The sequence below is a fragment of the Talpa occidentalis genome, unplaced genomic scaffold (assembly GCF_014898055.3).
Source record: "Talpa occidentalis isolate TD23 unplaced genomic scaffold, MPIMG_talOcc4v2.1 talOcc4.12, whole genome shotgun sequence".
Classification (NCBI taxonomy): domain Eukaryota; kingdom Metazoa; phylum Chordata; class Mammalia; order Eulipotyphla; family Talpidae; genus Talpa; species Talpa occidentalis.
In genome coordinates this window covers 50,703,164-50,726,245 of record NW_023601212.1, presented here as the reverse complement: position 1 = coordinate 50,726,245, position 23,082 = coordinate 50,703,164, and the positions used below count along the sequence as shown (strand labels likewise).

The 23,082-nt window shown below is 34.1% G+C and overlaps 1 protein-coding gene across 4 annotated transcripts in view; it reads left to right on the top strand.

Annotated features, from left to right (window-relative positions):
- Positions 1 to 23,082, top strand: part of TRMT1L (tRNA methyltransferase 1 like) — a 41,739-nt gene that overhangs the window by 3,183 nt on the left and 15,474 nt on the right. For all 4 annotated transcript variants that reach the window (XM_037506310.2, XM_037506308.2, XM_037506309.2 and 1 more), the window contains exons 2-10: positions 2,779 to 2,889; positions 4,212 to 4,325; positions 4,987 to 5,051; positions 6,571 to 6,700; positions 8,372 to 8,495; positions 9,803 to 9,882; positions 14,219 to 14,468; positions 15,130 to 15,342; positions 16,622 to 16,812. In XM_037506310.2, coding sequence (XP_037362207.1) covers positions 4,995 to 5,051; positions 6,571 to 6,700; positions 8,372 to 8,495; positions 9,803 to 9,882; positions 14,219 to 14,468; positions 15,130 to 15,342; positions 16,622 to 16,812 — 1,045 coding nt within the window. In that variant the 5' untranslated portion in view covers positions 2,779 to 2,889; positions 4,212 to 4,325; positions 4,987 to 4,994. The remainder of the gene's footprint in view (positions 1 to 2,778; positions 2,890 to 4,211; positions 4,326 to 4,986; positions 5,052 to 6,570; positions 6,701 to 8,371; positions 8,496 to 9,802; positions 9,883 to 14,218; positions 14,469 to 15,129; positions 15,343 to 16,621; positions 16,813 to 23,082) is intronic.

Genomic DNA, 23,082 nt, shown 5'->3' with positions numbered 1-23,082 from the left:
AGGACCATAACCTTATGGAGAACTTTCAGAAAGATTTGTGGGCATTTTCTTCAATAGTGGATAATGTTCTTCAGTTTTCTAATTTACAGGGCCCCTTTCTCTTATTTCATACTTCTCAGTAGTAAGAATGATTTCAATAAGCATATCTTTATATAGTATCTTTGTATATTTCACATGCACAGGTTTTTGAACTATGAAAAAACCAAATTTTGCCTTTATGATTACAAGTTAAATAGTTTGGTTTTTATACATGGATTCATTGCCTGAATCTTACTGTCTGACCTAGCAATTAAGTTTTTGGTCAAATGGGAAAAAATTTTGCCTGCTTATAGAAATTATATTTCATAAAGTTTTATAAATTCCATGAACAATACCTAGTGTAAGAGGTTGACCAATAACCAGTAAGAACTTTGTTGTTCATGTTTTTCTCATTTAAAAATAAGGTAAAAGTTTGTCGTAATAAACTTGAACAGGAAATGTCTGATAGTAACGAATTGAAATTACTGACTCAGGTGTGCTACTGCATCCAGAAAGATCAGTGATCTTTTAAAATCGTTACTTAACAAAAATACATTCTGAATTATATAACCTACTGACATATGAATATTAGAACCTTATGCTTTACCTCCAAATCCATCTCATCCAGGGTATTTTTCTGTCAAGTTATCTAAACTTGATATTCAGGTTCCCACTTTGTAAATGTCACCTATCAAGTCTATCCTTTGAAAGAAAAAGCAAGTTACAATCCTCTCAATTTTTATGCTTGGGGAAAAAACTATGTTTTTTTTTTTAATTTTTTAAATTTTTTACATAATTTTTCATTTTTTAACCATATTTGCTTCTCCCCATCCCCTCAGCTGTAGTCCCCATAGTTTCCTTCACCCATGCACCATGTACCATCACCTCAGTCCCCTGTGCTCCTCCCTCTCTCCCTCTCACCCCTCTCCCTCCTCCTCCCCTGCAGGATGTCTCTGATTTGTAATTGCCTGGTTTTGCTTTGTTGTGTTTTGTACTAATTTTTTTTACACTGATGTCTTATTTGGTTCCCCTGTATTCCTACTATAAGTGAAACCATCCGATATTTTTCTTTTTCCTTCTGGTTTATTTCTCTGATTTTACTTCATTTCTCCTTGCAGTGCATTTGTACTCTCAAATAGCTTAAATGTCACCAGAGACCTGCGAAAAACTAAATCCAGAATTCTTTTCTTCATCACTGCAGTTATTTGTGTGTTGAACACTTCTCTTTTATAGTCTTGTCTTCCTTAGTTCTGCTTTATATCATTTCTCCCTACCACTTAATCTTTTTGAATCTACTCTCCTGATATTTCATCTCCACACCTTGTTTCCAGATTGTATCCATTTATATAAATCAGTAGTGGGTTCAGCACCTGAATGCAGTTACCCCTTGCCCGGAATCAAGAGTATGTTTTGTATGTTTTGGAAAGATACGTTCATATATTACAACATTTACAAGTATATAATTTGAAGAATGTGTGATTTTTGAGAAACCTAAAACTATTACTAGGACTGGGTTTTGGCTTTTTTCTTTTTCACCTTTTTTCCTTATGCTTAATATTTTTCGAGTTTCACCTAATGTGTATTTGTGATTTATATCTCTTCATATATCTTTAGATCTTCTCAACTGGCTCCAAAACACAGTTCAACTGCTTATTTGACTTTGTACATGAATACCACTAGGATATCAAACACGCTATGTCGAAAATTAAATTCCCTTTTATCCTTTCTGCCAAATTTGTTCTCTTCCTTCATTAGATAATAGTGCTCTCCATCCTTTTTGCAACCCATGTGCTTTGCATCCTTTTTTTTTTTTAACCACCTATACCTTTTCCTTGCAAGTTTTTCACATCTATTATTTATGCTGGTTATTACTGCCAGAGATACCCTTCAGAAACATTCAAATCATATCATTCACTTGCTGTAATATCTGCAAAGGCGTACCATTGTCCCACAAATAAAGTCTAAACTAATTAGCATGGGATTTATGCTTTCTATGATCTGTACAACATTTTCGGCTGCTTATTTTCCTATCCATTCCCCCTCAGTAATTGCAGCCAGAGCTGGGATAGAGGTGGCTGTGTTTTTTTAAACTGTCATCAGATTACTTCAGTTTGTAAGGCCAGCCACCAAATCTCTACTTATCTACTTATTATTGAAATTCTACTGATACCTTCAGTCTCAATCAAATGCCACTTCCATGAAGATACTCTCAGAGTCACTTATTAGAATTAATTCCTGTACATGTCCTTATCTTATTACCTTTAACCCCACTTCCATGAAGATACTCTCAGTCACTTATTAGAATTAATTCCTGTACATGTCCTTATCTTATTACCTTTAACCCCTAACATTACCTATAACGGTGTTATAGTAGTACTTAGTAATAAGTTAGTAATTACCTATAACGGTGTTATAGTAGTACTTAACATGTTAATCTCTCTGACCTGATTGAAAGTTCTTTGAAAACAGGAAATGTGGTATGTTTCTTCAGTTTTTTGTGCAGAATAAGTACTTTTTTGTAGAATTATATTAAATAACAATTTGAAGCTACAAATGTACACAATGGGGTTTTTTCCTCAACCTTTTTACATTCTGAAGCGCTCTTGTCACTTTATAAACTGAGCTCCACAGTATTCGCCATTTGAAGTACTAGGCCACTGTTGCAGAAAATGAAAGTATAAAGTTCTGTGAATGATCAAATAAAAATGAAACGAATACAGATTGATAAAGCATTATCTAACTCTAAAAATTTCTTTTCAGAGAGACACATCTCAATTCAAAGGCAACTTGCTGATCTAGAGAAGTTAGCTTTTGTAACTGAAGGAGATTTTGACTCTGCCAGTTCTTTGAATTCAGATAATCTTGATGCAGGTATTTTCACATTTGCTTGTTTGTTTTTTAATTTTGAATAACTTATCTTTCAATTCATGAACTTGAGGTCTTAATTCTTTTGCATATTAATAATATGCAAAATTTGTAGATACATTGCACTTCTAATGAAATAAGACTTCTTATTTTCATAATTCATAATCTTAAGAATATGTGAATAAAGACGGAAGAATTTACAAATTTAGTAATTATTTAGTAATTATACTTAATTATTCCCATTGAACTAATACAATAGTAAAAAAAATTACCCAGGAAATTGGTAGCTGTGTCTTCAAAAGTGCTGTGAGAATAAGTTATTTCAAGGAAACTACAATAACAGAACGCCCCCCCCCAAAAAAAAAAACAAAACAATGTCTTAAATAATACGGAGCTTATATTTTTTCATGCAAAAGAATTCCCAAAGTGGGTGGTTTAGGGCTGTTATAAGAGTTCCAGAAAGTAGTTAATACCCAAGCTCCTCTCCACTCTGCCATCCTCAGTGCTTGGTTTCCATCCTCATGATCACCTCTTTTTTTTTTTTTTAACTCAACAGCAAATGTTAAAAAGTGCCTATATTTGCATTCTATATGAAAGGTATTTGTTGCATTTAAAGTTATAGTTTGTTATTTCTGTATATTTATTTTACCTTAAGCCTGAACTTGATGTCTTAATTCTTTTGCATATTAATAATACGCAAAATTTGTAGATACATTGCACTTCTAATGAAATAAGACTTCTATTTTCATGATTCATAATCTTAAGAATATGTGAATAAAGACGAGGGAGGAATTTACAAATTTAGTAATAGAATACAGTGGTTGTAACCATGCCCGCAATCTCAGAATAGCCATCTACTCCTTTACTTCCTTCTTCCATTTTTCTAATTCCGCATGTTAACTTTTTGTTGTGACATAGAAGGTTACCACAACAAATACCTATCTCTCCACCCAGCTCCTACCCTTCTGGGAGTGTAGTATCTGCTGCCCTTTGCCCTATCCAAAGTATGCCCTTTGCCCTATCCAGAGTGTAGTATCTGCTCTGGCCCTTAGGGTGAATGGATAGACTATAGTTTATCATTTCCTCATCCTCTTAGTTTCCAGAGGTCACAAGGACTCAATAGCCCAAAGAGAAGAGAGTTTTAGGGTTAAGAAAGCAATCACTGGCCTTGTGCTAAAAAAATGATTGTGAACTACTCCCTGAGGTAGGAATGACTTCTCCCTAGGAATACATTATCTAAAAGTGTGTGTATTTGTGTGTTGGGGGGTGGCCAGAGTCCCTTATTGGTAGTATATTCTTTGCTTTCTTGGTTCTTTTTTCTTTTTCAGGAAACAAACAGGCTTGTCCATTATGCCCTAAGGAAAAATTTAGAGCTTGTAATAGCCATAAGCTTCGGCGGCATCTCCAAAATTTACACTGGAAAGTCTCAGTTGAATTTGAAGGTTAGTATTTTTGTGCTTGCTAAAAAAGTGATGTAAATACAATTCAAGATGTGAATACCGTTTTTGAAATTTTGTGAACATAATAAAAGATTTTCAATTTAAAATTGTTTATACCTGCCCCCTTTAACTTATTTAATAAGACCACATAGTCCTTTAGGGAATAGACATACATGACATCAGTAATTCAGCAAACATTTACTAAGTATTTCTTGTGTACCAGGTACTCTGCTTGGCCCTGGAGTTCTATATTATTGAACAATGTTTTAATAAAGAATAGTTTTTATGTTAGGACAACTACCACTTTCCACATATTTTTGAGGATCTAAAAGTTTAGTAAAACAAAAAAAGTAAAATTATTAGTATGAATATTAGAAATGAGAAGATTTTTTTTTCGCTGATCGCTTAAAAAATTCTAGAGTTAATAAAAATATTCACAACAGTGTTGGGATTTAAAATACTCAAAAACTTTCTCAGCTCTACATAACTGGAAATTAGAAAACAACATGCCAATTAGAAACTAAGACAATTCCATTCAAATAAATTATGACAGAACAAAAGTAGAAATAATCCTAGCTATTCTTACAAAACTTGCTAATAATTTTTATTGATAATTGAATACTTAATGAACAGTGATAAGACAATCAGCCATTCTTCATTCTAGGTTACAGAATGTGCATCTGTCACTTACCTTGTCGACCAGTGAAACCAAACATTATTGGAGAACAGGTAATCAGCTGTTAGATTTGTCATTTTTAAATTCAAAAAGAGCTGCTGTATTGAACTTTTTGTTTGATAGTTTTTAATTTGAGCTAGATAAGATAAATTGTCTTCTTGTTAGAAAGGAAAATTAGGGGCCCTCTTGGCACAGTGGGCAGCCCATCAGTCTCATAATCTGAAAGAAAAATTAACCCATTTACTAATCTTGTAATGTAGAATTTAAATAGTAATTTTTTTCTTTCAAAATAAATTTTAATCATGAATAAATGCTTTCAGTTTCTGTGGCACTGAGATCTTAGTCTGTATGAGTCCATACTCCTCTTCCTTGTAATTTGTCAACGGACAGAATCAAGAAACTATCTGAAATTTTAATAACTTTTTTAAAAATACGTATATTTATTTTTTAGGATAGATTTGATCTTTGGGGTACAAAAATTATTAAATATTTTTAGGGACACTATCCTGAATACATACTAGCTTAAGAAGTCCTCATTGTTAATTTGTGTTTAGCATCATTAAGAAGAATTAAATGCTGGGTGGAAAAAGCCCAAACATTCCTTAAGAAGTAGTCCAGGACAAATGTGTGGTCAGTCAACCCTATCCAGTATGTCTTGAATATGATATTCACAGTGCCATAACTGTGCGATGTTTTTTTACTATACTTGCTATGTGATCCAATAAAAAAGGTAGAGGCATTCAGAGTAAAAGGCATTAAAACTAAGAAAGAGCCAATTGAGTTGTCTTTTTTTCCTCTGCTAAAATGAGAATTTTAAAGGGAGAATTTGTTGCTTAGAAAATATCAACTTACTATGTTGCTAACATTCAGTGATATACTTGGATATTGTCAGATTTCCAGGAATCCTGAGAGTTGGTTGGTAAACATATGGTCATCATTAAAAATTTCCATGTTATATTAAAATAAAAGTACTAAATACTCACAACTCAATACTTTGTGATAATTTTACTACATTTTACAATTACCTATGTTTCTTTACAGTTATTTATATTACAATCTGCATGGTGGCAATACTCGCTAGTATAATATCACACATCTCTTTGCAAATTCATATTCATTGATCTCTTGGTAGCTTGACACCTGTCACAATTGTGACTTGGAATTGTGCCATGAAATGTACTTCAACCACAGAAAGCTACAGGCACTACAAATCAGGATTTTATTTTCCTGGTGAGCTAGTAGTTAAAACCCTTACAGCCACCTCTGCTAGTATTATGCAATTTGTAAATGTCACTTATAAAAATAGGTACAGTTATTTTCTGATTAGGGTAAATAGTAAAAACTAGGAAATTAAACTTTGAGGCCTCTGGTAAAGTACAATTGAAAAGCATATATAAATGTGGGTAAGGAAATAAAGAGCCTTTCAAAGTCACATGGCAGAATTAATACTAGCTTTTATACTGTTAAACTCAGGACACACTAACATACTTAAATTTGCAATCCTAAATAAACTTCTATCTCATTGTCTTAGTAATTTATTTATGTATTTAAATTAAATACTCTGTTTAATAGATTTCCAGTAAAATGGGCGCCCATTATCATTGTATCATTTGTTCAGCAACAATCACCAGAAGGACCGATATGCTAGGACATGTTAGGCGCCATGTGAATAAAGGAGAGACTAAATCCAAGTTTATTGCTGGTAAGTCGAGTAATCTCATTAACATGTTAATGAGTAAATCCTTAAACAGTGGTCCAATTATTCTTTTCAAACATAAGCAGGTAAAATATAATGACTTGACTAAATGATTTACTTACCTACTAATCTTTTACGTCAGGTTTTGATTTCTTTCTGTGAGGCCCCCCATCAACATCCACCTGTCCTTAATTTAACAGATGTACTTAATAAGTGAATAGAAGAAAGCAATAAATATAGGTGTCTCAGTGAAAGATTACTAATAATGACTCCTGCATCAATAACTGTGTGTAGAAAAACACTAGGAAAGGAAGGTAGAGTGATATGAAGACTATTTATTATCCTGAGTGATACCAACTTATTAATAGCTTATTACTGAGGGAATCCTTTTTTATTTTATTTATTTATTTATTTTAAAGATTTATTTGCCTATTTGTACAAGCACTGGGTACAGTCAGAAGCGCAGGAGGGTGAGAGAATTCACCAGAGCCAGAGCAGAGAACAAAACAGGCAGACTGACGAAGTGCACTGCTGAGGGGAGCAGCGGGCGGCAGGAGAGGTCTGCGCTCCATGTGGGACCCTCACCCGGCAGCCTAGGATAGAACCGGCTCTGCAGAGGCTGCTGGCAGCTTCGCAACCCAGCGCTCAACTGCTGCGCCACCGGGGAGGCCCAGGAATCCTTTTTTAGAAATTAAAAATTAAGCCCTCCTATTCAAAAGCACCCATTGTAGGGAATCAACTGATTTCTCTACTTACAAAATGGGACTATGTGCCTGTCTTTTAAAAATTGAATAAAATAATGACTGAAATAATTTTCTCTAGAACATAACTTTCTCACAGAACTTGGTTTCAAGAAGGCTGATCTTGTGAGATATGTTGCTTTGGTGGATATAGAAGGAATGCTCAGAGATTATTACTATTATGTGTCATTGTAAAATGAGAAATATGGTTGCCATTTAGTTAACATTCTGCTTATGATAGTACCAGGAAATTCAAAGAATCTCAGTTATTTTTACCTACACATATAAATCTCTCAGATATTTAAAATATATACACAAAAACATAAACATTAGTGTTTTATCTAGGTTTATAGTTAAATGATTCTAATGTGTAGTAAATGTAGAGCAATATTTTCCCACTTATAGCCATTTGAATGTAGCTTGTGATTGAAAATCATAATTATGAGAGTGTTCTGAAGTCTACCATGCTCAAGAAATCTACTGGCTTTCTGTCAGACATGAGCACTGTGGTATGTAATCACATAGAGGTAGTAATTTTTTAATGGTTATATCAATAAAATATACATAGCAGCTCACCACTATAAATACAATAGTGTGTAGTATTTGATGAGAAATAAAGTTATTTTGAGATTTTGTGTTATCTTGGGTTGATTGTTCTTAACCGCATATTATGATAAGGATGACTTGATGTGCTAGATAATTAAGATTTTAAGTTAAAAAAATTAATTTACCAAATATTTAACTAAATGCTACTCTTTCTTTTCCAAAGACAGTGCTGAATATATCAGTGTTGGGGTTTTTTTTTAATATCTACCTAATTAGTTAAATTAACACAAAATATTATAAAAGAAAGTTGTCTTTTAAATGTATATTGTTTTAAATGTTTAGAAGTATTTTATATTTCACTAGAAATCTTTCTTTTTTTTTTTTATCTTAGCATCTGCTGCTAAACCACCTAATGAAATTTTGAAAGAGGCAGACACAGATGTACAAATTTGTCCTAACCATTCTATACCTCAGAAAACAGATTCCTATTTTAATCCTAAAATGAAACTAAATCGGTAAGATACACTGAAAAGGGGGATTATAGGATGTTTCAGATCATTGCAAATGTATCTTTTAATCTTTGCATTCCAATATCTTGAAATTTAAAAATTAGGTACAGAAAGAAAATCATATATTTTAGCATTTTTTCAGAATGATTGTTCTCTCTTTTTCTACCAAACCAGTTTCCCAGAAAATGAAATAGGCCTGACTTTGTACAATTAACTAACAAGCTGGTGCTTTTGTGAGCAAGTTTTATTTATTTATGAAATCATTTATAGTGAAAGCGTCTTAGTTGAATCCATTTGGAGTTATAGTTTAATTTAATTTTTTTAGTTCTTATAATGTTAAATAGGGAATGTTATTAGATCTCTGAATTAGGGGGGAGACCTGGTCTTTTTTCTTGTATATAGAGAAAAACCTTGTTCTCTAAATGTGTGTTTCTTCCCTGCATTTATTTATCTTCACGCAGTATACTTTACCCTGATGCTTTCTGGTCACAAATGTGTAGAGGTTTTCTTCCCCACACCAAGCATTTCTCTGTGATACCAGCTAGGTTTCCTACCTGAAGATAGGATCAGATCTCAGAGTAAATGGCTCGGTCCCATAAGACTTTCATACTCCAAGACCCCATACACACTTCAGGTGCCAGTTTCAAGCCCAGGCTATCACTTGTGATTCTGCCCCAATGACTAGAGATCAGAGGTTCCAAGAATCCTCCTTGGGTTCAAAAATTTGCTAGAGCAATTCACAGAACTCAGGAAAACACTTATATTTACCAATGATTAAAGGATATGATAAAAGATACGGATGAACAGATGAAGTGATACAGAGGGCCAGGGCTGGGAGATTACCAGGTACAGGAGTTTACATCCCTGTGGAATTAGAGTGCATCACCCCACAGTGTGGATGTGTTGTTTGTACTATAAATAGGTACCCCAGTTCAAACTACTTTTAAGTATTGTCATTTTCTTTTTTAAAAAAAAAATATTTGTGCATACAAGAGCTACAGGCCGAAGATGCAGGGGGTGAGAGAATTCACCAGAGACGAAGTGGGGAATAGAACAGGCAGAGTGACTGAAATACACTGCTGAGGGGAGCAGCGGGCGGGGCAGGAGAGGTCTGCTTCACCATGTGGGTTGCTCCCTGGCTGGCCAGGGATCGAACTCGTGCTGCAAAGACAGCGGATTGCTTCATAGTGTGGTGTTGAACCCCTTGCGCTACCAGGGAGGCCCTTATTCTCATTTTCTTAAATAAAATGAAATGTACAATGATGAAGCCATGGTACAATTAAATTATTTCAGATTATTATACTTTCTTCTAGGCAGCTAATATTTTGTACGTTGGCAGCTTTGACTGAGGAGCGAAAACCTTTGGAATGTCTAGATGCCTTTGGAGCAACTGGTAAGTAATGAAGCTTTTTTGGGACCCCATTTTGTCAGATATGCACAGTATCATTTCTTAGAAAATATGATATATCCTGCAGAACATTTTATATAAAAATTAAAGATCTAGTATAAATTTTTTATTGTGGAAATATTTCAAATATATGCAAAAATATAGTATAGTAAATGAATCCCTGTGTATCCAATAGTCTCTTCAGAAACAATCAACTCACGATCATTCTTTCTGTACCTGTATCCACAGGCACCTTTCCTCATACTTCACTCCCCCGTCTCTATCACATTATTTTTATTTTTTTTATTTTTTAAAAGATTTATTTATTTATACAAGCACTGGGTATAGTCAGAAGTGCCGGAGGGTGAGAGAATTCACCAGAGCCAAAGCGGGGAGCAGAACAGGCAGACAGACAAAATACACTGCTGAGGGGAGCAATGGGCGCGGCATGAGAGGTCTGTCACACCATGTGGGACCCTCGCCGGTGGCAGGGCTGCCTTGCAGCCCAGCGCTCAACCACTGCGCCACCAGGGAAGGTCCTATCCCATTATTTTTAAATAAATTACAGATACATCATTTTATCTATAAATATTTCAGTTGAATCCCTATAAGATGAGGTCTTTAAAAAAAAATTCTATTATCATATCTAAAAAAATTAAGACTAATTCTTTAAAATTATATGTTTAGGTATACCCAATTATATCATAATTTTTTTAACTCAAGTCAAAATCCAGGCAAAGATTATATGTTTCAATTTCAATTGTATGATATGTTTCAAAAATCTCTTTTAATCTGTATTCCTTTCCATATTTTGTGTGGTTATCTGGTAATTATTTGTTGAACATAACAGTCATTTGTTTTATGTTTTTTTTATTTATTTATTTATTTATTTTTTTTTTTTTTTATAGAGGCATGTTTTATTTATTTATTTATTTGTTTGTTTGTTTGTTCGTTCGTTTATACATGCACTGGGTACAGTCAGAAGCGCGGGAGGGTGAGAGAATTCACCAGAGCCAGAGCGGGGAGCAGAGCAGGCAGAAGGACCGAAGTACACTGCTGAGGGGAGCAGCGGGCGGCAGGAGAGGTCTGCGTGCCATGTGGGACCCTCCTCCGGTGGCCGGGGAGCAGCCGGGGATCGAACCGGCGCGGCAGGCCGCGGGCAGCTTCGCAACCCAGCGCTCAACCGCTGCGCCACCGGGGAAGCCCCAACAGTCATTTGTTTTAAAGAGTGTCCCAAAGTCCAGATTTTGCTAGTTGTATAATGATTCATGTGGTATATTCTCCTTTTCCTATATATCTGTAAATTGTCAGTTGAATCGTCAAGCTTGGTCAAATTCAGATAGGTTTTTTTTTGGCTTGTGGTAAAAAGAATACTTTTTTATACTGCAATTAAAGATTGAGAACATTTTTCCCAAAATATTCTAATACCAGAGAAAAGATAATGGAAAAAACAGGAAATTTCTAGAAAGCCACTTATAACCAATCCTAAGTCTGTCTGTCTTCTTTTTTTTTTAAAGATTTATTTATTTAAAAAAAAATTCTATTATCTGGGGTATAGGCCAGAGGTGTGGGGGGTGAGAGGATTCACCAGAGACAGAGTGGGGAGCAGAACAGGCAGATTGACTGAAGTACACTCCTGAAGGGAGCAGCGGGTGAATCAGGAGAAGTCTACTCCAGCATGTGAGTATCTCCCTGGCTGGGGATCGAACTCATGCTGCAGTGGCTGCGGATAGCTTCATAGGTTGCATCTTAACCCCTTGTGCCACCAGGGAGGTCCCCTAAGTCTTTCTTCTTAAAGGTTGTAGGAGAGTGTTCTTGGGAAGTTTGTAATAAAAGAATGAATTCATAAGTTAGTTCTCCTTAAGTTCTTCTCAGCCAAAAATAGCAATTAAAAGCATGGACTATGAAGCCAGACTACCTAGATTCAAATTCTAGCTTATTCACATTCCAGTTATGGGATCACAGAAATTGTGCTTCAGTTTCTTCATCTGTCAAAAGGGAGCTTTAGTGCCTATCTTAAAATAATGTGAAGTTAAGTAAATTAATATATGTAAAGAAATTAGAACAGTACCTGGCATATAGCAAATGCTATAGAAGTATTACATATCATTATTGTAATATCATTACTTTTGTCATCATCATTAGTAATGTTTTATTGTAAATATAGTAAAAATGATGATTATAAGTTAATCATATTGTCTGAGCCACTCAAATTTGACTTTTTTTTTCACTCCTTTTCCCTCCAGTGTCCCCACATTCACTCAGCCACCAGATCTGTTCTCATTTTCCTGTTGTAATGTTACTGATACTCTTTTCATTCCATATCCACCACTTCAGTGATTTTATGGTAATTATTTCTCTCCCCTCCAGTCTGTCTTACATGCTGTTGTCAAACAACACTACATTGATAATATTGTTTCTCAATTGAAAAAATCATATACCTTTATTGCTTAAATAGAGTCAAAATTTTTCAGTCTGCAGTTTACCGTATTCTGAGCCCAACATGCTTTTCCAAATTTATTTTTTTAAGGTAACTTTATTTAAGATTTCTTTTTATTTATTTTTGCATAGAAGTCCTAGGGTGTAGGCCAGAGTTGTGGGTAGTGAGAGGATTCACCAGAGACAGAATGAATCCAGCGACAGATCAGATAGATCAGCTGAAATACACTGCTAAGGGGAGCAGTGGGCAAGACAGGATAGGTCTGCTGCACCATGTGGGTTCACTCCCTGGCTAGGGATCAAACTCAGGCCATTCTGGTGATAGTGCTGAGACTTAACACCTGGGCCACCAGGAAGACCCACTGTTCAAATTTATTTTCTGGTTCACACAACACCTTTTTCCTATTCTCTTTTTCTTTTATTTTACATTCAATAATTTTATTAAATGTCTATCCTAAACTAAACACTATATTTTTCTTAATAGTACAGTCATTTTTTCCCTCCAGTTTTATTAAAATATAAATGACATGTAACATTATATAAGTTCATGGTCTACAACATAATGATTACCATAATGATTATAAAATGATTACCATAAAAATTTTAGTTACTATCCATGATCTCACATAGTTAGAGTTTTGTTTCCTTTTGATGAGAACTTTTAAGTTGCTCTTTCAGCAACTTTCAAGTAAAGAGTTCATTGTTGTTAACTATATATTACATCTAAGAACTTAGTTATTTTATAGCTGGAAGTTTGTGCCTTCATTCAGTTCCTTTACCTTTCACTCTCCCATTTCTGGCTACCACTTTTGTCCCTAAAAGTGTGGATTTTTTCATATATAAATGAAATCATACTGTTTATCTTCTCTGTCTTGCTTATTTCACTTAGCATAGTACTCGCAAGATCCATCCATGTTGTTGCCTATAGCAGGATTTCCTTTTTTATGACTGAGTAATGTTCCATTGTCATTATCTGTCATTGGATGCTTACACTGTTTCCATGTCTTGATTATCATAAATAATATTGCAATGAACTGTTCATTTTTTCATCCGAAATCATTAAAGCTAATAGTCTAAGATCTTTTCAGCCTTTTCTTTCTATTGCATCTTTGTGAACCTGTATTAGACTCATAGCATTTATTTTGCATGTTTCCCCATCTCTAAAACATACACATTAGAACTTATTTCACAAATATGTTATGAAAATATGAAAGTATATATAAAATCCCTGGCACATAGTAGATGTTTATATTTTTTACTTTTTTTTTTACACTTATGAAGGCATGTGTTTGAAGAAAGTAGTCAATGCTTCTAGTACATAGAGGTTTTTCTAATCTACATTAGCAAGGCTTGCATCATCATCTCTCATTTTGTAATAAATTTCCCTACACTTCTAATATAGTAGGTATGAAAAACCTTGAGAAAAGATTTTTCTTTTTCTGAATTTTTGACCATTTGCTTACATATGCAAAATTACCTTCTTTATCTTCACAATGATGCTGTTGTTTGGAAAGAGTTGGTTGAAGACAGTGGTTTTCATATTTTGGTGCATGAGGGTAAACTTCAGCATAAAGAATTCAGGTACCCCTCCTCCCATCAAACAGAGAAGCTCCACTCTCATGTAAGAAAAATTTGCTGTTCCACAAATAAAGAACATACATGGAAATTATTTAAAGAGGGTTCATAAAAAAAGTTTTATAAGAAGTGTTTATGAAAATTGGTTAGACACTTTTTTGTGGTAACTTTTCTTTCTGGACTTTGTAATGAGAAAGGAGAATAAGAATTATTTATGCAAATATTAGGATTTTGAAATTGTTTTTGTTACATATAAAAGTATATTCTTTATTATTAAACTTTAATTATTACAATTTAAAAACTCATTTCCCTCCTCTTTTCTCCTAAGGGATAATGGGATTACAATGGGCAAAACATCTTGGAAATGCAGTGAAGGTTACAATTAATGACTTGAATGAAAACTCTGTGACATTGATTCAGGAAAACTGCCATTTAAACAAATTGAAAGTGGTGATAGACAATAAAGAGAAGGAAGAAAGCGATGATAATCTTGACAGAGGAGAGGAAAACTTTGGTAATATTAAGGTGACCAAAATGGATGCCAATGTACTGATGCATTTGAGATCTTTTGATTTTATGTAAGTGCAAAAAAAAAAGTTCTATGTTGCTTTCTAAACTGACCTGGAAGTGGGTGGGGGCCGTAAGTGGGTGGGGGTGTGGGTGGGAGGTTAAAAATTAAGTTTTTAATTGCATACAAGAACTGGGGTGTAGGCCAGAGGTGGAGCGGGGTGAAAGGATTCACCAGAGACAGAGTGAGGAGCAGAACAGGTGGATTGACTGACATACGCTGCTGAGGGGAGCAGAGGGCAAGACAGGAGAGGGCTGCTGTACCATGAGGGTTAGCTCCATGGCTGGGGATCAAACTCATGCCACAGCAGCTGCTTCATAGTGCTGAGACTTAAGCCCTTGTGCCACCAGGAAAGCCTTGTTGTTGGTTTAAATTAATACAATTGGTGTTTTTTGGCATTAGCCTAAGAAAAGCAGTAAGAATTTTTTCTAGCAATTATAATAAAATGCCTGGGCTTGACAGTTTTCCTCTAAATCTAGTTAATGTTTACATGCCTGAGATTATATGACATTTTAGTACTTACTTTGAAAACCAAATTATCCATTTAAAATCGATTTAGAAAGTGCTTTAAATACATGGAAGCTTATCATTAGAAATAATATAATTATGCTAGTATAGTATAATTTTGGTTATTAGTGTGATTTTGATGTCTATATTCTTTCTGATTTTAGACACCTAGACCCTTTTGGAACATCAGTGAACTATCTAGATTCTGCGTTCAGAAATATAAGAAACCTTGGCATAGTGTCAGTGACTTCTACGGATATCAGTTCTTTATATGCCAAGGCACAACATGTTGCCCGGCGCCACTATGGCTGTAATATTGTCCGAACTGAATATTACAAGGAGCTGGCAGCCAGAATTGTTGTAGCTGCAGTGGCAAGGTACCAAATCACCTACAGTTTACCTAATATGTTTGATATATGATTTTAAAAAAAAGATATTATAACAAGTGCTTATTTCATTTTTCAAAATATGAATGAAATACAAATTCTACATTATATTTCTATAATTTTGTTTGTCAGTCTTAATGTTGTATCTTATAATTTGATGCAAAAATTTATGTTTGAACTAGTTTGCAATTTAAAATGTTATTGAAATAATGTAAGAAAAAATAAAAATGAAAGTAATTTCAAATTAGTTTTTTTCAGCAGTATAGGGTACACATGGACTAGCACCATGAAAAGGGAGTCAAAATTTGTTTTTAGATTTAGAAACAGTTATTTGCTTTATGTCTACTTCATCTTCTTTGTTTACAGTTTGAATAAAATGATAGCTTATGAACTTGGTTCTGTGAAATGATCTTACCTACAAACAAAATATTCTCTTACCAGGATTTCTAAACAAAGAAAGGAGAACTTATTAAGTACCATTTTATATAAAATGATATACTAGAAGAATATATAAGTGGATGCTCAGAATATATGTATGTAATGGATGGTCAAACAGCTTATTCACAAAACTCAATGCTAGTTTCATGACATTTAGATTCAAATTCCTACCTTATCTTCCTACCATAAATACAGATTATTAGACTTTATAGGCCTCTGGGGGTGTATTCCTAATTAAATGAAAACTCTGGTGTTCAGTTTGTACTTGCTATAGTACCTACTATACACACATAAGAATCTTAATAATACAATATCAGCAATTTCAAATTCATATACATTTATATGCATGTATAACTGCAGAGGGAAAATGAAGCACCTAAATGCTGTATTGAGTAGAATTTAATCCAGAAGTCTAAAATTAATAATGGCAAAAACTTCACATATTCATCTTTCACTGAATACTCAGCAACTAACACACTATAATCGGCATGTAGTAAATGCTCAGTAAATTCATATTATTGGGAAGAATCTTTTATTTCAAAAAAAAAGATAAGAAAAGTAGTGGTGATGACAAGAAATAAGGTCTCATACTGAAAACTAAAGAATGTAGTGCTCTTGAGAGGCTATCATCATAAATGGAGACCCATACAAACTTTATTTCCTGTGTTTCAGTTTGTGTAGAAGTTAGAGTAACGTTCTTTCAAAAGCAGTGCTGTAAGAATTGAATTTTCCTATCACCCACCCATACTTGACTATGCAGGTTAGTGTTATCAATATAATGACAAAGGGAAATTATAAGCCTCCGAAATAACTTCAAAAATTTTGTTTTCAGAGCTGCTGCCCGATGTAACAAAGGCATCGAAGTGCTATTTGCAGTGGCTCTGGAGCATTTTGTGTTGGTAGTTGTGAGAGTTTTGAGGGGCCCCACTTCTGCAGATGAAACAGCCAAGAAGATTCAATACCTGATCCACTGTCAGTGGTGTGAAGAGCGAATTTTTCAGAAGGATGGTAATATGGTAGAAGGTAAATTCAAATTTCTTTTGACTGTACACTTTAATTATGTATAAGCCTCCAATGAATAAATCTTTATCACATCCCTAATTATACATATTGTCCTTTGATTTTAAAGATTACAGTGCTAACTTTATTTCCCATACTGGATTTCCTTTCATCAACAGACAAGACATTCCTGTGAGTTTGAGTTTATTAAAGTTATCTACTCATGCTGTACAATTTATGCTTTCTAGCCCTGCCCTCTATTGAAACATCTAGAAATAACTTAGTTTCCACTCTCACTAATTTTAGGAACAGAAGTCAGATTACCTCTTTGTCTAGGCTGTTTTAAATCATTAATTTTATAAAAATAATTTTCATATTTCTGGCTGAGTATAAAAGTCATCAATTAAGAAATTCATTCAGTAAACATTTATTGAGCCTCTACTATATGCCAGGCCTGGGATCAGGGAAAACAAAGTGACTTGTGCTGTCTGTTCGCATACCTTTACCATACTGTTTTAATTACAGAAGACTTTTGTGTTCGTTAATATCTGTTAAAGCAGGCCCTCCTCAAAGCTCTAATTTCAGAATGTTCTGATACTGGATTTTTTTTCCTTCATATAAAAATCAGATAAAGAAAGCAGAACATGTTAAATTTAGGAAGATAGATGTGATTTTGAAACCTAGTACACTTTTCATTTGTCCCAGTACTTCACTACAACGTTAATTGATGTAGAAAAGGAGGACATCTGCCGTATTCCTTACTTTGACTCAGGGATAAATCTGTGATAACCTATCATTTATCATGTTAAAATAGCCTTCATTTCCATTTTTATTATATCTATCAATATGTTGGATTTTGTCATGCTTTTTCATGTAAGGATGATTGTGTGGTTTTTTACCCTGAGATCTAATTTAATTATAAAATTTCCCACTATTGAATCTTTCTAAATTTCTGGAAGAAACTATTCACTCAAAAATATTTTCTTAATGTGGATTCCACTTGGTAAGTTTTAAAGGACTTTTGTTTCACTATTCATAAGTCAAACGGTATATAATTTTCCTTTTTAACATAATTTGGTTGGGCTTTGAAATCAGTTTTAAAGTCTCTCCACAAAGAATTTGGAACTTTCCCTTTTTTTCAATGCTGGGAATAGTTAGCTAGCATCAGATTTACTTGTTCATTAAAGGTTTAGCAGTATTCACTAGCTTTATAATTTATTTACAAAGAGTTAAACAAATGGTGTGTGATTTTTTTTAATTTTCCTGGTGTCTTCATTATCTTACATTTTAAATATTTTTATTACTGGTTCTTTCTGCCTTTTTTACTTGACTGAGTTAGGTACTGGTTTATTCTGTTTTTAGTGTTTGTTTACTATCTTAATGTTTAGTAGTAGTAAATATGTATATACATTTTTAATTTAGATTTATCAGTTTTAAGCAATATGCTTTGGCTTCATTTTAAACAGGGTCATTCATCCTCTTCCCATTTTCCCTTCATAATTTTTGTTAATTATACTATCTGTTACGAGAATATGTAACATTTCTATTTGATGTTGCCTGTGCAGATTCTCAGTGCTCATCATCAGCCTTTTTGCTGTAATTTCTCATCATCTCTTAGCTGACTCAATTTAACTTTCTGAGTTTAGTCAAGAGGCTTCATGGAAAAAATACTCCTTGCTAGATGTTTAGAGCTTAGTGTTCATATCCTTTATGCTTAAGAGTCTGAAGACTTTCTTTGAGTGCCTTGTGGAAATTCTTCTGTTGTCTTCTATTACTAAATACTATGGTAACTTTTCTTTCTTTCTTCTTTTATGTGATATGATCATTTTGTCTGGCTGCTCAAAGGGTTTACATTGGAAATGCAGTTACCTTTACTAGAGTATATCCTTTTATGATCAGTTTTCCTAGACTATAGTAAACCTTTTCATCGTGCAGTTTCTTTCATTTCAAGAGAGTCTTCTTAAATATTGTTTCAATTCTGATATTCTTACCTTTGGACTATTATGACCATAATAAATCTCACCTTTTCTTTATCATTTTATCTCTAAAAATATTTATATAGATATGTGATTGTTACATCTTCATTGACCTGTTCATTATTATTTTGTCTCTGTAATATTTCTTGTGTGAAAGCCTGATTATTCTAAACACTCCTGTAGTTGCTATTCACATAATATACTTTTCTCAGAATTTTATTTTCAATCTCTTAAGCATCTTATTACAGCTTGCTTTTTTTTATGTAGCCTTATCTTTTCTGTCTTTGATGGCAGTGTTTAGACCATTTATATGTAAATGCAATTTTTTAAATGATTGGCTTTGTGTCTGCTCTTTCACTATATCTTATGTGTGTTTTGTGTCTTTGTTCCTTTTTCCTCCATTGTTACTTTGTTTGGTCTTAAATATGTTTAGTGTGTCATTTTAATTAATTCCAGTGTTGGTTTTTTAGTTATGTATTTTTCAGTTATATTCTTAATGGCTGCTCCAGAAATAACAGATTATACTTTTACTTATCTACCTCAGGTTAATAGACCTAAGATTGACAGAAATCTAACAACTTTCTTCTAATGTAATTGTATTTTCCTCTTTCCAACTAGTATTATCATATATTAATTATGCCTATATAGACTTAATCCAGCATATAAACAGTATTATGTTTATTTTTGTAAACTTAAGATTTTCAAAGAAATTAAGGCAAAAAGAGAAAAGGCGTATCTCTGAATTCAAATTACATTATGTCATTTTCTCTCAACTTTCCCAGTTTTTGTTTATCTGGGATAAACAAAGGATAAAATCATGTCATTTAACTACAGGTATACAATCTGAGACATATGTTATTAGGTGATTTTATCCTTGTGCAAACACTGTAGTGTGTACTTACACAAACCTAAATGGTATAGCCTACTGCACACCTCAGCTATATATAGGGACCACAGTCATAGATACTGTCCTGTCACTGACCAAAACAACATTATGTGATGCATAACTAATTTTGCTGGTTATAGAATTGACTGACAGGTTTTTCATTTAGTATTTGGGAGTATGGCATTCCAGTGCCTCCTGGACTCTTGTTTCTGATGAGAAATCATTGTATTGTTGTTTTTTTGTACTTGATATTTTTTATTGCTTCAAAGATTGTGTGTGTATGAGAGAGAAACTTTCAGCAGCTTAATTATGGTGTATCTTGGTGGGTGTCTTTGGTTTAATCCTGTTGAAATTAAACTTCATGGGTATATAGAGGAATGTTAACCAAATTTGGGGCATTGTCTTGCTACTCCAACCCAAACCTATCTTCTTCACTTCAAACTGGAGGCAGATATGCTCTGTAATCTACCAATCCTGTGTTAAAGGGTAATATAGTCAAGTGTTTCTGGTAGTGTTTTCTAACCAATCTTTAACAATTGCCCTAAAGCTGCTACTAAATCATCTTTGCCTTTTATAATCAAGTAGCCCCAATGACTGTTTCTGCCTCTAGTAGCTATTTACTCTCCATGTGATTTTCTTTCAATATTATGATCTTTCAAGTTTTAGGCTTTCAGAAATTACTGGATTATTTGAGATGTATAATGGCTCTTCAGCACCATTTAGGAATTTTTCATGAGAATATCTTTTCTATCATTTCTAGAGATTTGGAACAGAAGCAGGTTTTAATGCTTAGCCCATCATCCTAATCTTGTTTTTAAAGCAACAAGGATAGAAGAATATAGAATCCACTTTGGCTCTTTAAAAAATAAATTTTCCTAAATATATATGTATGAAACTTTGGAAAGTTTTGGGCCTCCTGGATAAATAAGAAAGTAGTTTAGTGGCCTGTGGTTTTTGTTTTGTTTGCCCTAATTTAGCTTCCCTTTTTGAAAGAAGTAATAGACATATTCAGTGTTTATAAGGATGTCCATCATATAGATTTCATCACAATTAAATTTAAAATAAAAATCTCAGAAATCTCAGCTTTACCCAGTGTTATTGATGATGGTCTTAAAATAATGAATCAGTTCTTTCTTATACTGAGTTTTTAATCCTTTCATTTTTTAGTATGTTGTGCTTTACAGTATCAGCAGGCAACTAAACTCTCAAATACACTGCTCAAATTTCATCTTGAATCAATAAAAATCTATTATCTTTCCTTCTCAGTTCTTCATGGTGCTTTATAATTTTGGAGTCTGTTACCACAGTGATTTTTTTCTTTTTTCAAATATTTTTAATGATTTTTTTTAAATTATTAATGATATATCATTTTATGAAGAAACACAGGATTTTTTCTCTCAGGTATGGTCACCGTAGTTTTCCCACCACCAAAACACCTATACTTTTCTACCATAGTCCATTGTGCTTTCTTCCCCCGTTTTCTTCCCTCATCCTCCCTACTTCCCCTCCACCCCAATACCTCAGATCTATGGTCAGCTCTCAAGTTTGATTTTAAAATTTGTTTCAATGATCCTTTGTTTAGCTTCTCTATATTACACATGTAGGTAAAACCATTTAGTACTTATCTTTCTCCTTCTGGCTTATTTCACCTAGGATAATTCCTTCCAATTCTAGCCATCCTCCCACATAGGACTCGAGTTTCTTTTTTGATCATTGAGTAGTATCCCATTGTATATCTATATATCTATATCTATATCTTCTTTTTTTTTTATAGAGGCACGTTTTATTTATTTATTTGTTTGTTTGTTTGTTTTGTTTTGTTTATACATGCACTGGGTACAGTCAGAAGCGCGGGAGGGTGAGAGAATTCACCAGAGCCAAAGCGGGGAGCAGAGTAGGTAGAAGGACCGAAGTACACTGCAGAGGGGAGCAGCGGGCGGCAGGAGAGGTCTGCGCGCCATGTGGGACCCTCCTCCAGTGGCTGGGGAGCAGCCGGGGATTGAACCGGCACCGCAGAGGCCGCGGGCAGCTTTGCAACCCAGCGCTCAACCGCTGCGCCACCAGGGAGGCCCCGATATATCTTTATAGATATATATGTACACACATATATTTTGGGGCACTATCTTGCTACTCCAACCTGATCGCATTTTTAGTGTCTATCTGCATACACACACCACATTTTCTTTCCTTTTTTTTAACATATTTTTTACATCATTTTTCATTTTTGCACAATGTATGCATTTTCATCTTGGTTATAGTCCCCATACAATTCCCACCCCCCTTGTTTTGATCCTATTCCCTCCTCGCCCCACCCAGTAGTGTGTCTCTGGTTTATAGTTGCTTGTTGATTTTGATTTTTACTTTATTATAATTAGGTTTTTTCCTGGTCTCTTACTAAGGTTTTCTAAATTCCTGCTATATGTGAGACCATCGGTATTTTTCTTTTTCGTTCTGGCTTATTTCACTGAGCATGATCCTTTCCAGCTCCATCCATGTTGCTGCAAATTGCATGAGTTTATCTTTCTTGATTGCTGAGTAATATTCCATTGTGTGTATGTACCACATCTTCTTGATCCAGTCATCTATTTTTGGACATTTGGGTTGTTTCCATAGCTTAGCTATTGTAAATAGTGCTGCTATAAACATAGGGGTGCAGGTGCCCTTTGGAATTAATGTTTCTGTGTCCTTTGGAGTGGAATTGCTGGATCATATGGAAGCTCCATCTTTAGCAGGTTGAGGAACCTCCACACAGCTCTACATAGTGGTTGGACTAGTTTGCACTCCTGCCAGCAGTGTAGGAAAGTTCCTTTTTCTCTGCATCCTCGCCAACCTTTGTTGTTGCTAGTTTTTTCACTATGTACCATTCTCGCTGGTATAAGATGGTATCTCATTGTAGTTTTGATTTGCATTTCCCTGATTACAAGTGATGTTGAACATTTTTTCATATGCCTGTTGGCCATTTGCATTTCCTCTTTGGAGAAGTTTCTTTTTAACTTTTCTGCACATTTTTTGACTGGGGTATTTGTTTTTTTTTAGTCTCGTCAGCTCTTTGTAGATTTTTGTCATCAGTCCTTTATCATAAGTGTTGTGTACAAAAATTTTCTCCCAATTGGTGGGGTATCTCTTTGTTTTGGTTACTGTCTCTTTTGCTGTACAGAAGCTCTTTAATTTGATGTAGTCCTAGCTGTTTATCTTTGCCTTCACTATCACCGCTTTGGGCGATGTGTCTTTAAAGATCTTACTGAGGTGTGTGTCATGTAGTGTTTCGCCTATATTTCCTTCTATATATTTTATGGCTTCAGGTTTTATGTCTAGTTCTTTAATCCATTTTGAGTTGGTTTTTGTGTATGGTGTAAGGTAGTAGTCAAGCTTCATTCTTTTGCATGTAACGATCTAGAATTCCCAGCACCATTTATTGAACAACTTTCTTTG